Source organism: Colossoma macropomum, unplaced genomic scaffold (genome assembly GCF_904425465.1).
Source record: "Colossoma macropomum unplaced genomic scaffold, Colossoma_macropomum, whole genome shotgun sequence".
In the NCBI taxonomy this organism is placed as follows: Eukaryota; Metazoa; Chordata; class Actinopteri; order Characiformes; family Serrasalmidae; genus Colossoma; species Colossoma macropomum.
In genome coordinates, this window is record NW_023494794.1 from 13281742 (window position 1) to 13304916 (window position 23175).

The window sequence follows — 23175 nt, forward strand, 5'->3', positions numbered from 1 at the left end:
GCACAGAACAGTACAAGAATTCCAAAAAAAATAGAGAAATTGCTCACAAGAAAAGCAGGGGGTGCTGTGGGAGGTGGGGTTAAGAAAAGGATCCACTCTTTCTGCTGCTTGAGACACCTCCGCTAAATTTTTTTTTGATGTTAGAAGAGAGTAGTAGGGAGCACATCTACCCAAGAAGCAGAGGAATGTAGACTCTGAAAAGAAGCTGAAGTAAAATGGCTATGGCAGTTTGGCTTCGCTCGCCGTCCTCTAGAAGAATCGACCCGAGTACTGCTTCACACTGAAAGAGAACCACACAGAATTGAGACAGGCAGCAATTTTGTCGTTTTGAGTTAATGCGAGGAAACTTTGAGTGACCCACCATGAATGATCAAAACATGTTCGATCTTACAGCAACAATAAATAAGAAAGAACCGGATGCTTGTTTGACAGACTGCTCGTTACACTAGGTTAATGTAGTCTTTGTAAAACTAGAGTTAATGCTAGCTAATAACAGTAGTTAGTACAGATATAAAAATGTTTGACATTGATATATGAAATTAAATTAACCAATTTTACACTCCAAAAGTTGTAAACATTGCTTTACTAAAGTATGAGTTCCTATTTTTTCTCAGATTCAGAATCGATTCATAAATCTTTTTTCTTCTTTAAAGATATAAAGATATAAATATAGACTCTTCAGATCCATTACTGTTAAATAAACTCACTCTCACTTAGAGACATTATAAAGTAGAATACTCTGACACTTTGCCTGGCAAAATGAAATGCTTTGATTCATTCACGGTTGCAGTCACAAATCAGTAACATTTTTCCTACATGAAATAAAAGGCTCCAAACCATAGCAAACTCTACTTGTTAAAGACAAATATAACCCCTTATAAATCCGCAGGACCTCATCTGGTCAGGCTCTAGTTAATACAGGATATCTGGTGGGCTGCAACTACCAAATACTTTTCTTTTCGAATATTCTGTTAAATATTTTCAAAATTGAAAATTCTAATATTCTATAAGAAAGCTCAGGATATGTTTGACTTTAAAAGAAAAAAAAAATCGTATCGTTATCTGTTATTTTTATGTATTAATGAAACTCGAAATACTACAGGTAATCTGAAAATATTACTGATAAGCTATTATTGTTATTGCAAGTAGCATAAAATGGGGGATCCGGTCTGACTTGACAGAAATGCCCAAGATTAAAGTGTCAGTGATGGGTAAAGCCAGAGAGCAGAGGAAACAGTGTCTTTAAACCACATTGTCTTGAAAACTGAAAACAGCTTTTTGTCAGTTCATTAGCGAGCAACCATGTTTTATGACCAAGCCTTTTAAAGGAATAATTTGGCGCAAAATTAAATTAACATGTTTTATCACTTACCCCAGATGCAAATCAGCCAAGACATATCTGCTATCTGACGTCTGCTTCTCTAGTTTACAACGGGAGAGGCTAGGCCAACATTGCTAACAAACACTGGATTTGGCATTTCACCAAACTCAACTTGGTAAAGACATGCTCAAAAACATCCATCTGCTCAAATCACACCCCGATTTTCATTTGTTTTACGCAGACATATTGATGGGGTTTAGAACACCTTATGACTTTCTTTAGTCTATTAAAACTCAGCGAAATGTGTGGTATCATTTTGTGCATGACTGTGCATAAGGTAACTTTAAGATCAAAACAATGTCTGATTGTGATTTTGACAACCACATTTTCAGCCTTCTACGTTCGAACTTGAGTACACACATGAACAAATGAGCCAGCTGGATGCTAGACCCAACAACGACTCGCCCAACATTCTGTAGCTCCTCGTACAACAGGAATCGAGTTTGCTTGTGGAAAGTAACAGGTGATGCCAGTGGAGATAAACTGTGTGTGCTGTGGGGAGAGGGAGCTACTGATGCCATGCTTATCAGCACTGAAGGTAAAACGATGTTTATTTCTACAGTTAAACTGCGTAAAGCAGTGTTGTCAAGCATTTAACTGCACATGGCTTGACAGTAGCTAAATGAGCACAAAACAGACAGCGAAGGCAGAGAAAAAGTAAACAAAGCTTACCTTAAATTCACTTCTTATTCATAGAAATTTATTTGGAACTGCTGTAGATTTTAGAATATTCCCTTTGCTGCCTTCCTTGTAATCGTCAGGTTAGAAATGATTACTGCTTTTTTTTCACAAGGCAGAAACTAGATTCGTATTAGCAAATTTTTCTGTTCCAACATAAATGGTGCATCATTTACGTGCACTACATTCCAGTATCTGTACAGGTGCCAGGATGAAACTGCTGCACCATTTAAGATGGAATGGTAAACTCGAAAAAGAAGCTGGTGAAGAACAAGTTAACTTTAGCTTTGTGAGATTCTGCATTATACTTTTACTGAAGGGTCTTGCTAGTTTGTGTCACTGCGAGCGACAGAGAGCAGTTTGCATGGTTCTGCATCATTAGGGAATCAGAGGTAATAAACAGGACTAATGCTACATCTACAGTTATTTGTTCTGTTTACTGTTTATACAAAATGGAACACCTCATTTTGTAGCTTTGTTGTTATCCAAGATGCAACTTCTAGCAAACTGTCTTACAGTTATGAAGCCTTAGCTATACTAACAAGCAACAGGATACCCAAGTAGTGACGGAGGAATACCACAAAGTGGGGTGTTATGCAGATCATAGTAAGTTCAAATTCTAGCTTAAATGTTTAAGGTTTATCTATGCTGTTTTACTAAACTGTTTTTTTTAAACATTTACATATATTTTTGATAGAGTTTCGAAGCAAATAAATAAAGATTTTGGCATGTATTCACAAAGATGAGTTTGGTGACAGTCCAATTCTAGCTTGTTAGCAATGTTAACCTAGCCTCTCCCGTTGTGAACTTGAGAAACAGATGCCAGGTACCAAACATGTCTTGGCTAATCGACTAAATCCAGGGTAACTGATGAATCATGTTTATTAGATGTTTCAACAAACTATTCCTTTAAGCCATTAAAAAAAGCTTTATACTCAAGCATGCGCTAAACTCAGTCTTAACTTAGTCTTAAAGCCCAGTGCAGTTTTAATAAGGTAGTTTCTGCCCTGGACGGACAGCTCGCTAACCAGCATGCTTTGTTTATACAGAAATAAATATTAATATGATTCTAAATGCTATGGAGAGCAGCACGAAAAGCATTTGGACTGCACCAGGCAAGTAAAACTGACATTATCGCTTCAAAATAGAACACTAATACAAAAAGTTAGGAATAGAGCCTTGACAGCCCTACCTTTGACTACTGCTGCAACCCTAGCTGTCTGTATCTTTATTCTCTAGATGCGAGATCTGACAGTACTCTTAATGTTATTGAAGTCCAAGATGTAAAATGAAAAAAAAAAGCTGTTATATTCTACTTTTTCCAATACTGTATTTAAATGAAGCAGAGATCTTTTGAAACTATAAGGTTTGTATTATGATATTTTTTTATTAGACGACAGGCTAAGAACACCATTTGAAATTTATATATCACAGCTTACCAGGATTATTGATCATGCTTATTCTATCTAGAAAAAAAAATTGTACACAGGCATGAATTACGAGCTAAATTTTGTTACCACGTTAGAGTACAAGTAACATGTCAAATGTAAGTAAGATCAATGAAAATTGTTAGGCGCAAGCTGAAGTAAGACTTACACACTAAAGGAATGTTTGGATTAGTGCAACATGGTGCTGTAAAGGCAGGAGGGTAAAGTCAGGGTAATGCTGAAGGTTAGCAGAAATTTAGGAACATAATACAGTCGTGTTGTGCTTTGGGCAGCAAAATGTATAGAGTAACTTGCAGACATGCATGTTAAAAGAACATCAGAGTGAAGCAAACATGTCATGGTAAGGTTAGTGAAATGAGAAAGGCTGTAAGAGCTGGGGGGGGTGGGTGGGTGGAACAAGGGTGGGCAGATGAGGCTGGGCCTGTGCTGTAGGGCAGACTGTGATTTGTTGTCACCTCATCTAACTAACAACAACAAAATCACAAGTCTTCCACACAGAAGCAAGCCAGCTTTCTCCCACTCTCCTGGGCTCGAAGTCATTTGCCCCTCAGTCACTTTTCAGTTTGGATTTCTACTATAAATGGAACTGACAAAACCACTTATGTAAGTCACAGTGAACAACTTTTCCCCCTGATGTAGCAAACTGTTAGTAAAGCAGAGGGGGGGAAAAGCATACCAGGGGTTGCAGTCAAAGGTACCTAAACTGTTACACAACAGGTTTTAAAGGTACAGTAAGTAAACCTCTTTATGCTGCTCTCAAATTAGCACAAATTAGCAGCTCAACAGGCCATGCCGTTGACCACATAGCTTCTTGACATCAAAAATCAAGTCAAGAGTGTAGAAATAGAAAGAAAGGTCAGTAAGGTAGTCTCAGAAGATTAAGCATACATTGCCTAAAAAAGATATTGCTACTTGTTTGCCCCATGACAGAAAAAAATAATTGAGAATCAAAAAGTGAATAATTCTTGCAAAGAGAAGACAAACATGGTATGTGTGTTTTATTGTGTGTAACAGCCTGCTATTGGGCCCAATCTTACAATTTGCAAAGCTTGGCCGTTAGGTTTCTGAACTTGCCTGTTCTGCAGTAGATACTGGGCATTCTGAATCTGGTCCTGTGTTCCTGTAATAGTGATGATGCGGTCCTCTGAACCCTCCAGAGGCTCATCAATTTTGATGGAGGCTCCCGACTCATGACGGATTTGCTTGATCCGTTGCCCTCCTTTTCCAATGATGGAACCAGCCAACTAAAAATAGCAAAGAAAGTTTACTATGTTCACTTGAGTGAGTATGTATGTATGTATGTATGTATGTATGTATGCATGCATAAAAGGCAGGATTGCAGTTGCACTGTGCATTTACATCTTTAGGTATGGTCACTTGTGTCGTGATGACGGGACCCCCAATATCACTGTAAGACCCTCGACCGCCTGGTAAAAAACAGTGACAAAAATTATATACTGACATCAGTTCAATCCTACATCCCATCTGCACATAAAGGTATAGTGTACACTTACCAGACTGGAAGGGCTCCCAAGAAGAGTTATTGTCTTCAGACAAAGATAAGGGAAAGAAAATGTGGTCAAGATATTAGAGGTATGAGAGAAAGATGGCAGCTAAAGAAAGCCAGGAAGCACTACAGCTGCTGAGAGGGGTGTTGCAATATGTTTGACGTGGGGTAAGCGGTAACCTTTAATTTTTGTGTGTGTATATATATATATACACACACATACACACACATACATATACATACACACACACACACACATATATAAAATGTATGTACAGTGTGTATGGGAATAAATCTTAAATCTTAACACTCACCATATCCTCCTCCACTCTGTTCAATTAGAGAGAAATAAAGAATGAGTTAGTCCAGTCTATGCCTACAAACACATGTAAGTTACATACAATGCAATTAAACAATGAACTTTGTCTGCTAAATCTCCAAATGGCAGCCATTAGCAGCAGGCATTCTGTATTCTACAGAGCTATGCACTTGCAACTGCTTTGCCCCGAGTTCATTGGCGAGCGTGATGGCTTTCACCTACGTATCTAGCAGCTCCTTGGTAACCAAGGCAACAAGTGATTCAAAAATCTGTTGCTTAGCAACAGCAGCCCAAACTAGTGCACCAGGGATAAAAGCTCCACATACGCATCCATTACACTGTCATTTCACAGAGACGGAACAAGCAGTTCCACTTGGGTTTCCCTAGCGCTTTTCCAAAAGGGTCCCTTTTACCCAAGACTCAAAACTAGCTGTGAACTGCTTATCTTCAGACACAAAAGCAAAGGCATTATTGTACAACTACAATAGCAACTCACCATGCTCTCGTAGCGGTCTCCAGGTCTTCCCCTTCTGTCACTTGGAGCAAGAGAGAAATATTTAGAATTCTGTAGCTCAGCTGTGCATACTTACACAGCTGAGGTTGATAAAGACCGTATCCTTAGCATTTAGGCATTCTAATGAGCATTAGCTAAAGCAAAACAATTTTTTTCTAAACCACCAAATACTCCCAGAATTAAAAGAAAGAAAAGTTTATCAACTGAAATTCAAATTTTTACCTTTAAATAAACAACAGTAAGTAACGCACATGGCAGCAAGGTCAACTTGTTATTAAAATCAGATAACTAGTGAGGTCTTAGTTTAGCAGAAACACATTTGCTATCATTTCCAAGCATTAAAAACAACTAGAGCTTTGCCACTCCTTAAATTTACTTACTTTGGTCTGTCGTCCAGACTGCCATGGTAGCTCTGGTGGGAAAACCTGTCGCCTCTGTAAAAATGATAAAACAGGGCCCAAGTGAGCTGGTCAAAGCAGGGTGAGAATGCACAGACAATTCATTAAACAAAACAAAAAGTGGGCAAGTAAGACCCAGACAGTCAGAATTACAAACGCTTGTGGAAACCAAGGGCATAATATGATCTGATCTGCCTCACCATAGCAGACCACAATGCTTGCTATAGCTGCCTGCTATGGCAAGCATTGAGACACTGCTAAAAGACCTGGAACAAGTAAGACAATGGGGGAAGGAAAACAAAATTATAGGCTAACAGAAAAACAAAGAGTCATCTCATTAAATCAAATAGGATTTATGTAGACATTTGAGCAGTAGGACAAATTCTATAGCCAATTACCATCCACTAACACAAGTTTGAGGGGAAATCCTGTAAGATAATATTTTGTTACTTCATGATTTTGATCTCTTACCCTCCCCTGGGTGGCGGAGGAGGAGGCAGAGGAAGATTTCGGGCACGGCTCCCACCTCGGCCACCTCTCCCTGGTGGAGGAGGCGGCGGCCCTCGACGGGGACTCATATCATCATAGTCTCGCCTGGAGGGGGGCATTGGACGGCCACCACGTCCAGGGGGCATGCGGTCAAAACCCCCACGCCCACGCATGGGGAACCCTCCCATAGGCCGCCGTCCCCTCTCCTCAAACATCATGGTGAAACCACCGTAGTCATATGTTTCATCGTAGAAGTTTGGGTCATACGGCTGGGCACGTCCTTTAATAGGAGCCTGTTCAGCAGGAGGTGAGGACAAAGTTCAGATTTTCATGTCTTAAATCAAAACACAATTTCATCATGTGTGACCAGCATTTACGACCACGTAATTATACATCCTGGTTTTAAACACTAATCACCTCTGATGTCAGTTCAAGGATGACCTTGATGCACTCGACCACTCGTTTTGGTTTACCACCCACTAAAACCACGCGGTCAGTTGAATGTGGGCAGCACTCTTGGAAGAGTTTTATAGTGGTCTGTGTATTCTGAAACATAAAAGAAAAAAAATTGATTTTATTACCTCTTGTGGGGTTTTTTGGTCAATACAGCCCATTAATTGATATTTTATGCCACAACTTTTGGTTACAATTTCATGATCCCGATCCATGGATAATTCAGAAACAAACAAAAAAAAAAATTCAGGGAAAAAAAAAAAAACATAAGTGTTTTTGTTGACACAAGAAAGCAGTGTTACAGCACTACAGCAGTGTTCAAGGAATTTAGGATTTTAAAAAATATTTCAAAGAGCCAATCATCTGTTTTGGTGAACCACCCCATCTTGCTAGCTGATGCATTGCAAAATTAGAGGCTAATAAATAGAAATGACTACCACAAGCTGTCATATATATTTCATAACTGGCTAATTTGTGTATTGTTGATGACTGTGTGCTTATTTGAAGTTCTGAGCAGTAACATTTTAAATAACAGATAATCTTCTCAGCATTCTCAATCCAGGGGTATGTATCATGATGCAGTATTTCTTGTCTGCCCAGTAAACTTTAAGCTTAGTTGGATCTAACCCTAGTGGCAGTGGCAACAGCATTGCTTTTGTAACATTATAAATGCTTCTTTGGTGACTCCTCCTCATGTTTCACATGACTGGTTGTTATTCATAAATGTCCCAATTTCATGCAAAGCCATGCAGAGACACCCTTAGAGGGGCAGGAGCAAGTTAAAAAGAGTCACATGGACCAAAATGATGAAACACCAACTAGAGCATAACTAACTATAGCATTTTGTTGTTTTTTTGAAAAATACATGCCCATTTTGAATTTGATGCCAGCAACAGCTTTTAAACAAAGCTGAGATGGGCATGTTCACCACTGTGTTCTATCACCTCTTCTTTTAACAACACTCTATAAACATTTGGGAACTGAGGAGACCAGTTGCTGTAGTTTTAAAGTGAATTGTTTTATATAGTATTTCGGCTGCATAATAATGCTGGGTCTCCTATGTTTTATTTTTGGTTTCATTATGTGCCAAATGTTTTCCATGGGTGATTGATCTGGACTGCAGGCAGGTTAGTTTAGCACCCAGACGCTTACTACGAAGTCATGCTTGTGCAGAATGTGTTTTCGCATTGTCTTGCTAAAATAAGCAAGGCCTTCCCTGAAAACGTCTGGATGGCAGCATATGTTGCACCAAAACCTGTATACATCATTCAGCATTACTGGTGACTTCACAGATGTGCAAGTCACCCATGCCACGTCCACTAATACACCCCATACTATCACAGATGCTGGCTTTTGAACTGTGCACTGATAAGTCGGAAGGTCCCTCTCCTCTTTAGCCCGGAGAACGTAGCGTCCATGATTTTTTTTTTAACAACAGAACACTTTTCCACTTAGCCTCAGTCCATCTTATATGAGCTCGGGCTCACAGAAAGCAGCAGCGTTTCTGGATCCTGTTTATATATGGTTTCTTTCTTGCATGGTGGTTTTAACTTGCACTTGTGAATGCAGCCATAGTTTTTGGAAGTGTCTGAGCCCATGCAGTGATTTCCACTACAGAATCGTGTCCGTTTTTAAAGCAGAACCACCTAAGGGCCTGGAGATCACAGCCAGCCAATTGGTTTTTGGCCTTGTCCCCTGCAGAGATTTCTTCACATTCTCTGAATCTTTTAATTATATAACATACCGTTGATGATGAAACCAAGTTCTTTGCCATTCTAAGTTGAGAAACATTTTTCTTGAATTGTTGCACTATTTGCCCTGCACAGCGTTTTACAGAGTGGTGATTTCCTCCACTCTGTTACTGACTTGTTGCTAATGAACCTAATCAGTTGTTTTGAAAATGTGCTGCTGGCATCAAATTCAAAATGGGTATACATATAAATAAGTATAATTCTGATTAATACTGATTTTCATAGCAAATGCCAGCCAGTAAAATGTGCTAAACAAGCTAAAATATACATGAGTAAACTGAGGTATGCCTGCTACCTTAAGATATGCTATAAGAATTATTTCCGAAGAATTATAAAGGCCATAAACTCCTAGTATGCTTAATAAGCACAATAAGCGATTAAAATGTCATGTTAAAAACCATTTTAAGTCAACAACGATTTGGATAGTTCAGCGAAGACTGCAAATATTTGACAAACTTTTTACAGGAATATTTTTGTGCACATAGATATCATCAACTACCAGCAAATGAAACAATGCGCCTTTAAGCAGACAGTACTGCTGTGTGTTCAGCTGATGGTGAGGTTAACCACACAAATTAATCCAAAGATGTTTTTATTTTGTTTTGTTTTTGGAAAGGGCTGGAAAAATCATAACCTTCATCTGATACAGACACAATCACCATATCTGGAGCAGACAGAAACGGTTGCTAAGCGTAGACTGAAGAGCCAAGAAAATAAGACTGGGCTTGTGAGCGATTGGTCAAAAAAAGGGCCAGTTAAATATGTGGGAATCATTAATGGAGAGCGTTCTTTAAATTATTTGTCAGTCATCAAGGTGTAAAGGGGCAAGTGCTTCACTACCTACAAGACAACATAATTTTACAGTAGCAACCTATAAGTTGTTAGGGGGCCTCCTGGCAGCCTCAGGGCCCTAAACAGCTACTTATTAGGTAGAGGCGGCACTCGCTGCTGCTATTGTTTTCACCAATGCTTGCACCAACAGAATAAAAAGAAATTGGCAAAAAACATTTGGGTGAGGTTGTGAGGGTGACAAACAGAATAGGGTAGTTTTTGGAATTTACAAATACATTTAAGTAATTGGAAAGCTCCAGCAAATCAACACGACAATTATACATACATGTAAAACTTTTGTAAATAACAGAATATCTGCAGCATGCAGGTCTGCAGCAGAAAGCAGGTTTTACAAGGGCAGTGTTTTAATTTACTCTGTACATTACACATAAAATATAGATTCCTGGATGAGGAGGACAAAAAATGAGAGACTTCTTTTCAAAACCATGGGGAAAAGCAATTTAATATAGAATAATACAATTACCTCTCTTAGCTCCTTAATCTTGGCACCTTTGACACCAATGATGCCTCCAGCCAAACTCTGATGAATCAGCAGGCGCAGCTCACAATCAAAGTCAATACCATTGTAGTGCTGGTACTGCAAAACATATGCAGAGGGAGAACAATTCTGAGTTACCAAAAACCTAACCTGACTATATAGCAACACTGATGTGTATACACAGCCTGGCATGGCACTGAAACTGTGCTGTCTTTACCTCCTCAAGAGTGGGGATGATCTTTAAAAGAATCTCTCCGATGGTCTCAATATCTGCACTCACACTCAGGATGCTGCAGCAGCACAACCAGAAGGCCAAATAAAAGCATAATGGAAGACAAGAGCAAAACAGACACACACCTTTAGATCCATATAACTGCAGTGTAGCATAACAAAATTTAAGAAAAAAGGTTTAACAAAAATGCATAAAAAGTAAATAAAAAGATGACTGTTGAACACATGTTTAGGTTTTCCAACACTGGACTTAAATGCTGACATGCATTTGCCCCTTGTACGTTCAACAAAGACATTAGGCCTGAGGATATGGGCAAAAGCAGAAGGACTGAGAATCACTGGGTAATATACATTCTGCAGGCCATGAGAAACTATCACTTACATTATACTACCCCACCGTTAGCAAATTTTGAGAGGAGGGAGAAGAACAAAACCTCTTGTCATTACAACTACGACACTATTGGCACACCTTTCTTGGTGGTGGCAGACAGGGAGAGACGGCAATAGAGAGAGAAAATTAAATACATTTAAAAAAATTATCAGCCCAAAAAAAAAAAAAAGTTTAAATGCAAAAGCAAAAGCAAAAAAAGGTGGAGGGGTGTGAGTGGAGACCACTAGGTGTGATTTAGAGCTGGAGCAAGGCGACAGGGAAAGGGCCTGTTGGGTGGCCTGAGAGGAAAACCAAACCAGGGAGAGATGCCGGAGACAAATCAAAGACAACAGTGATGATGACAGAGAGGGGGCACAGTAGCGCCAGAGTCATGGACAGCGATGTCGAGAACAGTGAAGTGGTGGGCCCAGGGGGCAGAAGGGGAGAAGGGGGTGGGGGGCAAGGTGGGCCAACAAGGACAGAAAGAAATAAGACTTCGCTTTTTAACAATTCACAGTCAATACCAGAGCAAGGAATGACAGCAAACAGTAGCAACAACAATGAAGATATATTTAACTTTAAGCACTTCAAGCAGTGCTCCTTCCATTCAAACTGAACAACTGAGACAGGAAAGTTCTCCCTCTTGTGTGGTAGAACTGACTTCATAAGTACACTTTGACTGACACAAGTCCCAAATAAAGACTGAATGGAGTGTTGGGGGAAGGGGAGAAGACATAAAAAATCAAATGGAACAATACATTTTTCTTAAAAGGGGGATACTATGTATATAAAACGTTAAAAATGAAACAGAAGGCAGGTTATCAAAGACATGTGTTCTCTGTTCTAATCAGGCAGTGAGGCAATAACTGGTGGGACATACCGCTCTGGGCCACTGCTGTCTGGGACTGATACACTGGCATTGTACTGCATTGGTCGTGGAGGTTGGCATTGGGCAAGGGCATTCAATCACATGTTGTCAAGTAAGGTGCCCGTTTAGGGAGGGGCACGTTTATGGGGCCAACCGGGGTGTCAGGTGGGCGGGCGTTCAGGGGCGGAGGTTGGGCCAACGTCAAGGTGGGCAACGCAGGAGGGGCATGTCGATCCAGTACATGGGCAACGGAGGAAGGTGGCCAAAAACGGAAAAGTAAAGGAGAGGGAAGAGGGGGAGAAGGAATACATTTTAATTGAATACAAGGCTAAACTCATCATTCTAATGTCCAAAAAATCTGAAGAGACTTGGCAACGAGTGCACAAGAAATAGGGCTGGACAGTTATGATACAGAACCAAAGTAGTTAAAATAAGACTATGGGTCAGCTCAAGAGTCAGGACATCTGTTTTGGGGTTTTAGTATAAAATGAATTGGCTGCCAGGACATCCCTGTCGAGCAAGAGAGAATCTTCAAGAGAACTTGCAAATGAGAACACTTCTCAACTTTTAATTGTACAAATGTCAAAATCCCCACCCACAATCGGGTCCCTTTCAGAGAGCTTGAGAGTCTGTCAAATGAGCTAACCTATAGCTATAGTACATCACTGCGCCACCTAACAAGTGTAAGATTTCCCCTTCGGGGTCAAGTGGCATGCAATACTTGCGATTTGTGCCCTTACAGGTGCATTTACATGAATAAGATTCTTTTTTAAATTTTGATTTGAATAAATTGACGTGGCAGCTGAATTGTGGAATTTAATATGATCAAATGGTGTTTTAGTTTGAGATCAATCCAGATTCTCACAAAAAATAAATAAATAAATACATAAAAAATTAAATAAAACCCACAAAAAACATGCAGGCCAACAAAAAATTAGAAAGTATGATTGCTGGTGATCTGAAAGCAAGTCCCAGTCTTAGAGAACAACGCTTTCATATAAATACATTAACCATCCTCTCCAAATTTTAAATACTCACATCTGTCCGAAGGGCCTTAATATTCTTGCCACCTTTCCCAATCACAGCACCTGCATTCTGAAAAGACACAAGTTAAATTTTTTGTTAGTTTCATAAGATACCACTAAGCTGAAGAAAGATTGGTAGAATATGTTCACATCTTGTTAACTACCAAACTATTTTCTGCATTCTTCGTTTGCTCATGCTACTATTACATCTACAAATAAGTAATGATACATATCGGATCGGCACCGATACTGACCTCATTAAATGAATTGGATATAGCTGTGTGCTGCCGTCAGTGGCCACATACAGCTATAAGTGCCAAATAAGGACTTTCAATTTATTTTCATTTTCTACCATTTATTCAATGCAAACATGTTAATGCAGCATAAGCTGCGGTGGCTCTTCACTTGAAATGTGTTCCAAAATGTGACTAACATCAAAACACTTCCTGATTTTATTAACAGAACAGAAAGCTCATACATGTAATAATTACGAATTTTCACAGTACAGACAAACATCTATGTTTAAGGAAATTAAATTAGCAAGCATGAAATCTGGTTGTTTCTCTATGCTGAAGTGCAAGTCTTGCGCAAGAACTTCTCACACTGTATCAGCTTTGTGAGCAAAAAATATTTGATGTAGGCTATAAAGTTAAATTAAATTTGAGTAATGTAATTAAACATGAAATCAATGAGAAGCGTGCTTCATTTTAAAAATCCTCAACTGAAACATCAGCTAACAAGACAAGAAACACGACTCATGCTGGTTAATACAAACATGTCAAGTAGCACAGCAACTTGTAATATTTGAAAAGCTAAGGTTTTAAAGGTTAAATTTTCATTTTTTTTGATTATTCAGATTTTACAACTTTACTGTTGCACTGAAGAGTTTACACTGGAAATATAATTAGTTTATTTTGCTATATTTCACTACCCAGAAGCATATTAATAACATTTTTTGAAATACTTCTTTCTTGTTTTTCCAATCTTTTACTTTTTTTGTTCTAGCTGCAGTCTTGTGTTAGACACAGTGAGGTATGAAGATTTTAAATAAAATAAATTAATTTTTTTTTTAAAAATCGGATCGTACTCAGCATCGGCCGATACCCATAGTACAGGTATTGAAAAAGAAAAACTGGGATCGGTGCATCTCTACAAATAAGTATAATATTTAATAGATACAAAAGTCTTGACTATTTCATAAAAAAGGCTTACTTTACTCTGTAGCAGCACTCTCAGCTCCACCATCTCATCCGTGTTGCGAGATCGTTTGAAGGCTTGTTCCTCATCCATGTCCTCAGCAGGGCGTTTGCCTATGGAAGTGAGCAATGGAAACGAAAACTATTTGAAACAAGCACTGCAAGCTTACAAAATGCTTGTGAACCTGTTAAAAAAATGCTTGTGATCCTATTTATAAAATAAATCTATTTAGAAGGTTAAGTAGTAACAATGTAGGTGATGCTTTAAGGCAAAAAATTAAAAGTAATGTCCTCAATGTTTAAATCAATTTCAGACTTAATTATATTTGTAATAAAAGCAGCAGGGTCATGAAGTGTACTGGCTAGATTACAGCTGATTCCTCCCACCCTGGATATTAGCTTTATTATGTTGTCACAGTAACTCATGCTGTACGATTGGACAGTTACCCCACTGCTACATCTGATGAGGGGGGAAAAAAAATAAATCAAAAAGCATTTTTGTCTATTACTGTCTATGCGCTAGAACAAACCTGATGGCTACCAAATGCTCAGAAGAACATGGCACTGTTCACCAGAGATGGGTATCATTCTAAACACTTCAATTCCGATAACAATATAGAGTTCAATAACCAAACTTCTGTCATCATCATCTTTTAAATTACAAACTGAAATTGGGTGTGGCTTAAACCAGAAATGACTGCAAGCTGCAGGAAGTGGGTTTATTAACAGACCACACAAGACTGGGCAATATGACAATATTTTATCGTCAATGCAATAAATTATGTCATATGGTATTTATATCATGGATATAGTCAGTTTTTAAAGAACCCTGACTACATGTTTCATTAAAGTTTGCATAATTACCCCTGTTTAATTGGATTGAGTACAGGACAGTTTGTAAAACACCAGAAAAAAATAACTGTAGTTGTAAGTGTAATAATTATTCTAGTATTTTTTTTAGATGCCGCACTAAAGTTTCTATTTTGCCTGTTCCAGCTTATCACGTCTCAGAAACTGAAATACTGTAATGCATATTGTGCACCGAAAAAATGTCTTGGAAGTACCATGGTATAATTTTTTTTTGCCATATCAGCCACCCCTAAGACCATGCATGACTGCAGACAAATTAAGAAGTGCTCACGTTAACAACATGCATACAGATTGTAATTTAGACTAACGAGGAGTCGGATTGTTGGAACATGCCTACCTTTTGACTCTCAGATGCTGATAAGACTGACTGCTTAGGTATTAACATTTGTTACAGGATAATATGGACTATTTACCATACCATAAAAATACTAAACTGAACACACATCCCTTTTGTTCACAATAAATTTTAACAACATCAGACAGATCTTTGTAACCTGTTCATTTAAATCAATATGTCTAGTTTTCCATGCTTTTTAGCATAGTCAACTAACAATCATGTGTTGAAATACTGAAACACATAAGGTAGAAAAATTAGCTGCTTGGCCAAGCGGTGCAAAGCACAACTGCGCATAAACTACACAGTGGCTTACTAATACCTCTGACAAACGTTAAATAACTAAGGCTACTATTGATAGGAATTTCTAATTAAAAGTGGTAGGCAATTACATTTTTGTCTTATTTATTGTGTTTCATATACACGTGTAAAGAAAGACTTCACAACATAAGATTCTGCATTTGAGGTAAGAGGATGCAAATGAAGTAAAAGGAATTTAAAAACGTTCAAAGGATTAAAAAAACCTGTTCAAAATAAATGCTCAAGAAAAATGGCAAAGCAATTGTCTTTAAAAGCCTGTATGAGTGTTCATAAACATTGTTCATTCTTCTGTTTTTAAATTAGGTCACTTTACACCGTAACTGTCACTCAGACCTAGCACATTTATGCATATTCATACATTCAGGTCTTTTTGGCTCTTTTTATTTTCATTTTCAATCTTTCATTTTTTTACTTAGCTTATGTGATATTTTTTCTTAAATTTAATGTGTAATGTATTCATGTGTGTCTAGTGCACTTGTCTGTTCTGTACCGTATGTCACGCATCATATGTGTACTGTTTACGATTCTGAAAATGTACATGATTTTAGAAAGCAATTTCGCAATTAGAAACATGGAATATATTATAGGCTGCAGTTAAGAAAGAAGACACAAGAGTGCTACAGATTTTGTCTTTTGTGAACCTTACCGTTTGTGTCAGTGTTGCTGAATGTAGTATCTTCCTCCTGCTGCTCAATTTCTGTCTCCATTGTCTTCTACCAACAGGAAAATTGGAACGGGCTCTCCTCTCCGTGTGTCTCTCTAAGGAACAGAGACAAGTGGACGGTTCATGCAAGCATTTGGTCCTTTCTAGTAGCCTTTTTAAGTGGGTGTGTCAATGATTGGTTGTATAAAGGTTACTGCTGAAACTGTGTGCAACTGTTAACTCTTAACTCTCCCTAGGAGTTACACATTTCTTGACTATGTTAAGCTCACAGGATGAATATTTTGTAAAATAACAAAAAAGGTCATACAAACAAGCCAGAGATAAATGAAGTGTGCAAGACAAACAATAACAAACCCGTGGCGAGACAGCTTGGATATCTTATTTCAAAGCAGACAACACTAAGCACAAGCACTCTAATGGGTAGCCAGTGTTCATGCTCCATATTTCCAGACTCTAAAACAGCCATGAGAGGTGGTACAGAGCCCGAGCAACAGCAGGCCCACTGCACTTCTATTTCTTCAAAATGGTGCATAGGTAGCATTTTAGCTCGCTAGCTAACGGCATTAGCAAAATATACCAAAGGTTGACTAACAAGTAGGTTTCGGGAACAGAGAAAATAGCTAAATGTTTGTCATTTTGATCAAGGACCCAAGGAGAGCATCTTAACCGCTCGTAATTCATATACTGATCAATATTAGACCAAGATTCCCCATGGTCTAAAGTCTTGATAGGTGGCTAACTAGCTAGCTAGCTGTTTAGCCATTCACAAAATGGCTTGCTTTTCCGGCTGACTTCACTCACGTTAGCATAGCAAACGCTATACTAGCTAACTAGGTAAGCTAGCTGAAAGAAATTGGGAGCTCGGTTAATTAATTTAGTTAAGTTAGCACGTCAATGCAAAGACTTTGAGACCAAGCTAACATGTGAATCAACGTTAGCTACATTTTCAAGACAAGTACCTGGTTACATAGCTAGCTAGCTAAGTCATGCCAACTACTTCACGGGTACGTTGTTATCAGCTAACTGGCTACGTTAGGAAAAGCAAAGGTCTCTGATTGATAACTATTTTGTGACTAACTAACAAGCTAACGAGCTAGACAGCAAACTAGCTCATTTGCAGGCAACTATAGACAAAACAGTTAATGACACCAATTAATGTAGACACACATCCCTACACTTCATTACACCACAGTTATAAGGTACACATACTGCACGATTACTGCGTTCGACTGAATTATTAATTGTGTTCTTATCACTCAAAAAGACTAGAGAGCCATTTGAGACAAACCTGCAGATGGCCCCGTTCGTCACTCCAATATTTGACCAAGAAACCTACGCATTCTACCCTGATTTTACAGCAAATTTACATGGGCGCCTGCCTTTATCTGTGATTGGTGGAGACAACCTTGGAGGGCGTGTCTTAATTCGAATTTGATTGGATAGACAGATTGTCAAATAAAAAGTGTCACAGATATAAGAATAATTGGTTTCTGTGGTTGTCAATCAGAACAAAAGGCCCGACCCCTTTGATCTGATCTAACGTTTAGTGGCGCTAACGTTATTGTCATAGCAACAGTGTAGAGCGTCTATGTCTTCTTTATTTTTTGTTTTCAGAAATGTGGGATTGGCGCTTATACTTTTCCAACAATTATATACAAAAGAGAATACATTTCCTATGTTTTTTTACATACTCACAATGTTCGAAATATGAGTGAAACTTTGAGCTGTATTATGTCAAATCCTTCCCCAGCTTTCCTTCTACACACTAGATCAACATTTCAAAACTGCAGTCATCATTCAGAAATTTTAATGAAAGAGGAAAGAATGAATATGGTCCCAATACCGCACAATATTCAGTCTTCGATTTAGGCAAAATGAATCTTCAAGAAAGACTATCAACTAAAGATGCAGGTTCAGCAACACTGACGTAAACTGTAATGTTTACAAAGAAAGAAACCTGTAGCACTCTGGTGTCATTTCATTTTACTTAAGCAGATAATCTATTCCATTCAGTAAATTTATTGAAAGAGGAAGACCTAAATTTCCATATATGGTAATTTATTTGCCTTTAACTAGCAATGTTTTTTTGTTTTTACTGAAATACTCTAGTGTTGGTCTTGTGACACTTCTGACACAGATGTCTATTAAAATATCAAAAGCACAAAACACTGAAGGCAAACAATTTTCATTAGGTAGAACCAAGTGGCTATGAAATAACCTTTTGCAAACAAGCATAGTTTTGGTTTAAGATTTATTTGCAACTTAGTTACAAGTTTAAATTTAATAAAAACTTGCTTTAAAAAAGTGAGAGTTTTGAAAAAGTGTTCAAAACTACATGTGTGTGCATATTTCTATATTGTGGTCTTTCTACAAAAAGTTAAGTTAGAGTCAGGAGTTTCTTCCACCATTTATGTAGGCATAGGCACTCCCAAACTTTTACGCTGTTGCACTGACATTGAACCATATGCTACTGGGTAGCTATGTCCAATAGGTCAAAACAAGCTCAAAACAAAGTGTGCGCTGTACCCTGATTGGTGTGCTTGCTTTGCACTTCTTTCATTTTGACGTTATGTTTTTATGCACACATAAGCCAAAAGGAACAACAGATTTCACATAATGTAATGGAGTAAAAAGTAAGATATTTGACTTTGAAATGTAGTGGAGTAAAAGTAAAAAGTCACTCAAAATGGAAATACTTCAGTAAAGTACAGATACACGAAAAAACTACTTAAGCACCGTAACGAATTATACATTTACTTTGTTACTGTCCACCACTGCTTAAAATCAACTTCAGACATATCTCTTTCATATGTCATGAACTAAAGAGGGAACAGGCCACACCTGGCCATGAAACTGCTAAGTAGTCAACTGTCTAATTACTTTTGAGCCTGTGAAAATAGAGGAACTACATAAAAATTGGCTACAATTCCGTTTAATGCAATATTCTAAAACCCTTGAATTAAAGCTGAAAGCCTACACTTCAATCACATCTTAAACTCTTTATTTCAAATTCACTGTGGTGTTGTACAGAGGCAAAATTATTATGAATTCATAACATTTCCATGCTAACAAAATTATTAGCTGTTACTGAATGTCTAAACCTTTAGTCTTCCATTTATTAATGAATCTTTCAGCAAAATTATCTACTAAAACGCACTGGGCACATTTGTGTAGATATATGTAGCTATAGGCATATTTTGCATTGTTCAGAATGTCTTCTTCTTTAAGAATTATTCAGAGGTCACCAACTAAAGTCAACTGAATATAAACCAAATAACATACCTTCAGTTTTATTAGCAAATAAAAACAGCAATAATAATATTCCAATCTGCCCTCAGCAGATGTTTGTAGTTTGGAACCAATAAGCATCAACAAACAAATAATACTCAGTTAAACCGTTATGGAAAGAATCAATTAGATCCTCAACCAGCAGAGAACAGATTTTATTTAAATATGTACAGAAAGGACATATAGTTTGAAGGTATTGTTGATATCAATTCATATTAATTAAGCCCATATTCTTTGTGTCCTCTCAGCACTGTGCATCCAATGTAACTGATCTGGCCTAATACCAGGTTAACTTATAATTTTCAAGTTACAAGCAACCATTACCCAAAAGAAAGATCTGCAATTTAAAGCTGTGAAAAAATACACCACTACGGTAGCTGAGGTTATTCATATAATTACAGGCTACACAATAAATTTTATGATTCTACTGCAAACAGCCTACAAGGCACACATGCATGCAAGGCTATTTATTAGACGATTGAGCGTCTGTGCTAGGCACATTAATTCAAGTGCCAATGTAATGTTATAAACGTTGTTTACCCTCCGGTACTGGAAAAGGACATCTGGTTTCTAGCACTCTGCAGTTCATCGGATAAACAGCAGAGGACATCAGCACTCCTCTGAAGTAAATATGAAATTCATTACAAGTGCATTAGGAGCACTTAATAGCTGGTGTTTGCAGTACTAGATGTCATCAAAGTATGGAAAGTTACATTATCATTCAACACCAGGGCAACGCCAACTGGCTTTTTGCTTGTTTATTTACATTTTTAGGATCTCATCTCAATTGCGTGCTGGGCCACTATGTCACAATAACAAATGTCAGACGTAGTGATTAAAAATACGTAATATTTTTTCAGTCACTCGGTTTTGTTGGTTATTATTCATATTAGGCATTCTAGTGACTAACGGAACGACTGTGATAGTTTCGTTTTTATCTCACCGACCGATTGTCTGTCCACAGGAAGCACAAAAACTACAAAACTTGCTGTACCGCATCATGGGATGTACGATAGTGCCGTCATTCCCACGACAAACTTTAGATAACTGACGTATTGTCAAATATAACTGAATACTGAAGTGACGTGGTACTTTATGGTACAGCCTGTAATGTGCATCACCTCAAATTCACTCAATACAGTGCTGCTTAGGTCGATCCAGAGCCCGTTTGATCGTATCTTTTCCGCCCTCTTGTGGTCAACACTCGTCAATTCTCTGAGAATTCCACTGAGAAGGTGTTGCTAAGCAACGACTTTGACAGCTGTAGGAGACGCTCAAGCCATTTGAAGGTTTAAAGTTCTTACTTTGCGCACAAACAGAAAATGGATACTTTTTAGATTACATTTGACCTACAGCCGATTTGGTCAGACTCTGAAGATGAGATTACACTAAATTCCCAAACTGTCATTACAACTGAGCAAGCTTTTCAGTCGGCAGCTATGACAGAAGAACACCTAAACAACCTGGAATTGGCCAGAAATGAACCGCATACCATGCGCCAAACAAAATGGGCTGTAAAATGCTTTACAGACTGGCTTGAACAAAACAACATTAATATTGATCTAGCAAAAATTGACAACAATGAGCTAAACTTGATATTGTGGCAGTTTTATGGCTCAGTCCGTACATCAAAAGGCGAGGCTTACAGCATGCTGTGCAGCGAGTGAGCGGAGCTCTTTACTCTGACGTGGCAACAAGCTGCTTGGTAAGGAACTATAATTTGACGGAAGGAATTGCTAACATTAAAACATACTAAATGCCACGTTCACGGCCCAATTTATTTATTTCTTACTTACGTATTTATTTAACTGTTGTATAAAAGCAACAGAACACTCGAGGTCATGTGTTATCGCGAATAACATCACGGCTCGTGTCCTATTGATTAAGGAAAACATGCCTGACGTTCTACACCTGTAAGTGACAATTTAATCGAGAAACCTAATGTCCGTCTCAACACCTTCACTTAGGCGCATCATATAACACTCATAAACACAAAACTGGTCGCCTTTCACTAGATGAGCTACTACTTCTACTGCTTTTAAATGTCCTGCACCACCATCATTGCACTCGTTTGGAACGCAAGACTTACTCTAGCAGTGGCACGGACAGTTTTATTCTGTGATTATTTTTCTTAGATGCAGCCAATTTTGTGCGTCACACTGCACGTCACACTCTGGCAATTGCCAGCCGTGAAGTTGTGGCGGTGGTGAAAAAAGCGATACGAGCTCAACTTCAGCATTAAATTACCGTTCAAACTTATGCTAACTTATAGATAAAAACAGTAGTGTATGCCGTGCGTTCGTATGCCGCGATAGCGCACTGAAGAAGCCGGAAAGGGAGAACTGACTTACATCTGCAGCCCACGTTAGAGTTTAATGAGTTCGTGACAAGACGTAGGTTATCTACCTGAGATCACCCCTGTTGACAGTATCAGTGATAAACTGCCCACATCACGACGCTGAGAGCATCTTAAACATTCTCAGCTAAAAGTGATTACGGCGATTGTTGGGACAGATGTGCTTGTCCTCGACGCTAGGCTAATCGCTAGGCTCTCGCAGGTGCTCCACCTCCTCCTCGCACGCGCAGCTCTCCGTCTCCTTCTTAGCTTTTTTTTCGTCCTCGGTCGCCATAGCGCCACACTTTTACCGCGCTGTGCCGCTTTCTGGAAGGCAGCGGCTTTGACAAGCTCTAAGTATCGCCTGGAGCCGCTGCAGCACCGCACAAGCCTGAAACGCCAGCAGGGCAAAGTGTGTTTCAGCTCACAGTACGGGTGGGCGGATCAGTATTGAAGAATCGAAACTACCGATGCTGATGTTTCTTTTGAAAATCGATCCTTACATGAACAGACTGGTGTCAAGTGTTTCAAGTAGTAAACTGAATATGTGTTTTTGTAACTAAAAGTGTATCTTTATTGAATTGGTATTTGATGCGTAAAAAGTGAAAAAATTGTAGCAAATAAATGTGTAGAGTGCACTAGCCTACTTTTCGTTACATCTTCATCTTCTTATACACACTTAGTCATATGTGATGGAGTAAATGCTCTAAATTGGCAAATCATACGGAGCTATTTCTTGCCACAAAACAGTTTATGTGGCAATTTAAAACTAATGCAAAGACTTATAATTATAACGTTTGATGAACACATTTACTGGTTTTCAAGTCGACTTTTAAAAGCATTGGTATAAGTATTGGTATGCAGATATTAGCCTTCGGTATCGAAGAGAAATGTAGCGGTATCGCCCATCCGTACCTCACAGCTCTTTTCTGGGGGAATAAGTGAAGGGGGACAAAAGGGGGCGGGACCGAAGCGCTGTCAGCCAAGCTCTTTGCGGATTGGCTATAGTCGCTCGGCCGTGCTAAAGCGGAGCCTATCGGATTCTACTCCGCTCGGATTCCACGGCAAAAAAAAAAAAGAAAAAATCGGTGGCGGATCCAGACGGCTTTTTCTTCTACGATTGCGTCGAGAATTCGCGGTAGGTGGACTTTAAGGACAGAAACGAAGAGGAAGCTGCAGCGTCTTGGAGTCCCCGAGCTGCGGCGGCGACCTGTGATGGTGTGATCTCGCCATTCTGCTAAGCTCAAGCACCCTCCATGACAGTGTCACCCAGCGGCGTCCAGCGGCTCTGCGCATCGCACCTCAGCGGCGGCGAGCGGGGCGCCAGCGGAGGAGAGGAATAAGTGATTTTACCGAGCGGTGGCTGTGGTGGTGGTGGTGGTGGTGGTGGTGGTGGTGTTGGGGG

At 38.9% G+C, this 23175-nt stretch overlaps 1 protein-coding gene across 1 annotated transcript in view; it reads right to left on the reverse strand.

The window, feature by feature from the left end:
• The window catches only part of hnrpkl (heterogeneous nuclear ribonucleoprotein K, like), an 18171-nt gene extending 650 nt beyond the window's left edge, over positions 1 to 17521 (reverse strand). Inside the window, exons 1-16 of the mRNA XM_036580261.1 lie at positions 17436 to 17521; positions 16130 to 16242; positions 13975 to 14072; positions 12776 to 12832; positions 11750 to 11793; positions 10486 to 10558; positions 10254 to 10367; positions 7152 to 7280; positions 6717 to 7027; positions 6228 to 6281; positions 5830 to 5869; positions 5329 to 5344; positions 5022 to 5054; positions 4867 to 4934; positions 4582 to 4751; positions 1 to 280 (exon numbers count right to left, since the gene is read on the reverse strand). The exon at positions 1 to 280 is cut by the window's left edge and continues 650 nt beyond it. Of these exons, the coding sequence (XP_036436154.1) occupies positions 250 to 280; positions 4582 to 4751; positions 4867 to 4934; positions 5022 to 5054; positions 5329 to 5344; positions 5830 to 5869; positions 6228 to 6281; positions 6717 to 7027; positions 7152 to 7280; positions 10254 to 10367; positions 10486 to 10558; positions 11750 to 11793; positions 12776 to 12832; positions 13975 to 14072; positions 16130 to 16190 (1299 nt within the window). The 5' untranslated portion in view covers positions 16191 to 16242; positions 17436 to 17521 and the 3' untranslated portion in view covers positions 1 to 249. The remainder of the gene's footprint in view (positions 281 to 4581; positions 4752 to 4866; positions 4935 to 5021; positions 5055 to 5328; positions 5345 to 5829; positions 5870 to 6227; positions 6282 to 6716; positions 7028 to 7151; positions 7281 to 10253; positions 10368 to 10485; positions 10559 to 11749; positions 11794 to 12775; positions 12833 to 13974; positions 14073 to 16129; positions 16243 to 17435) is intronic.
• Positions 17522 to 23175: the final 5654 nt, after the last annotated feature.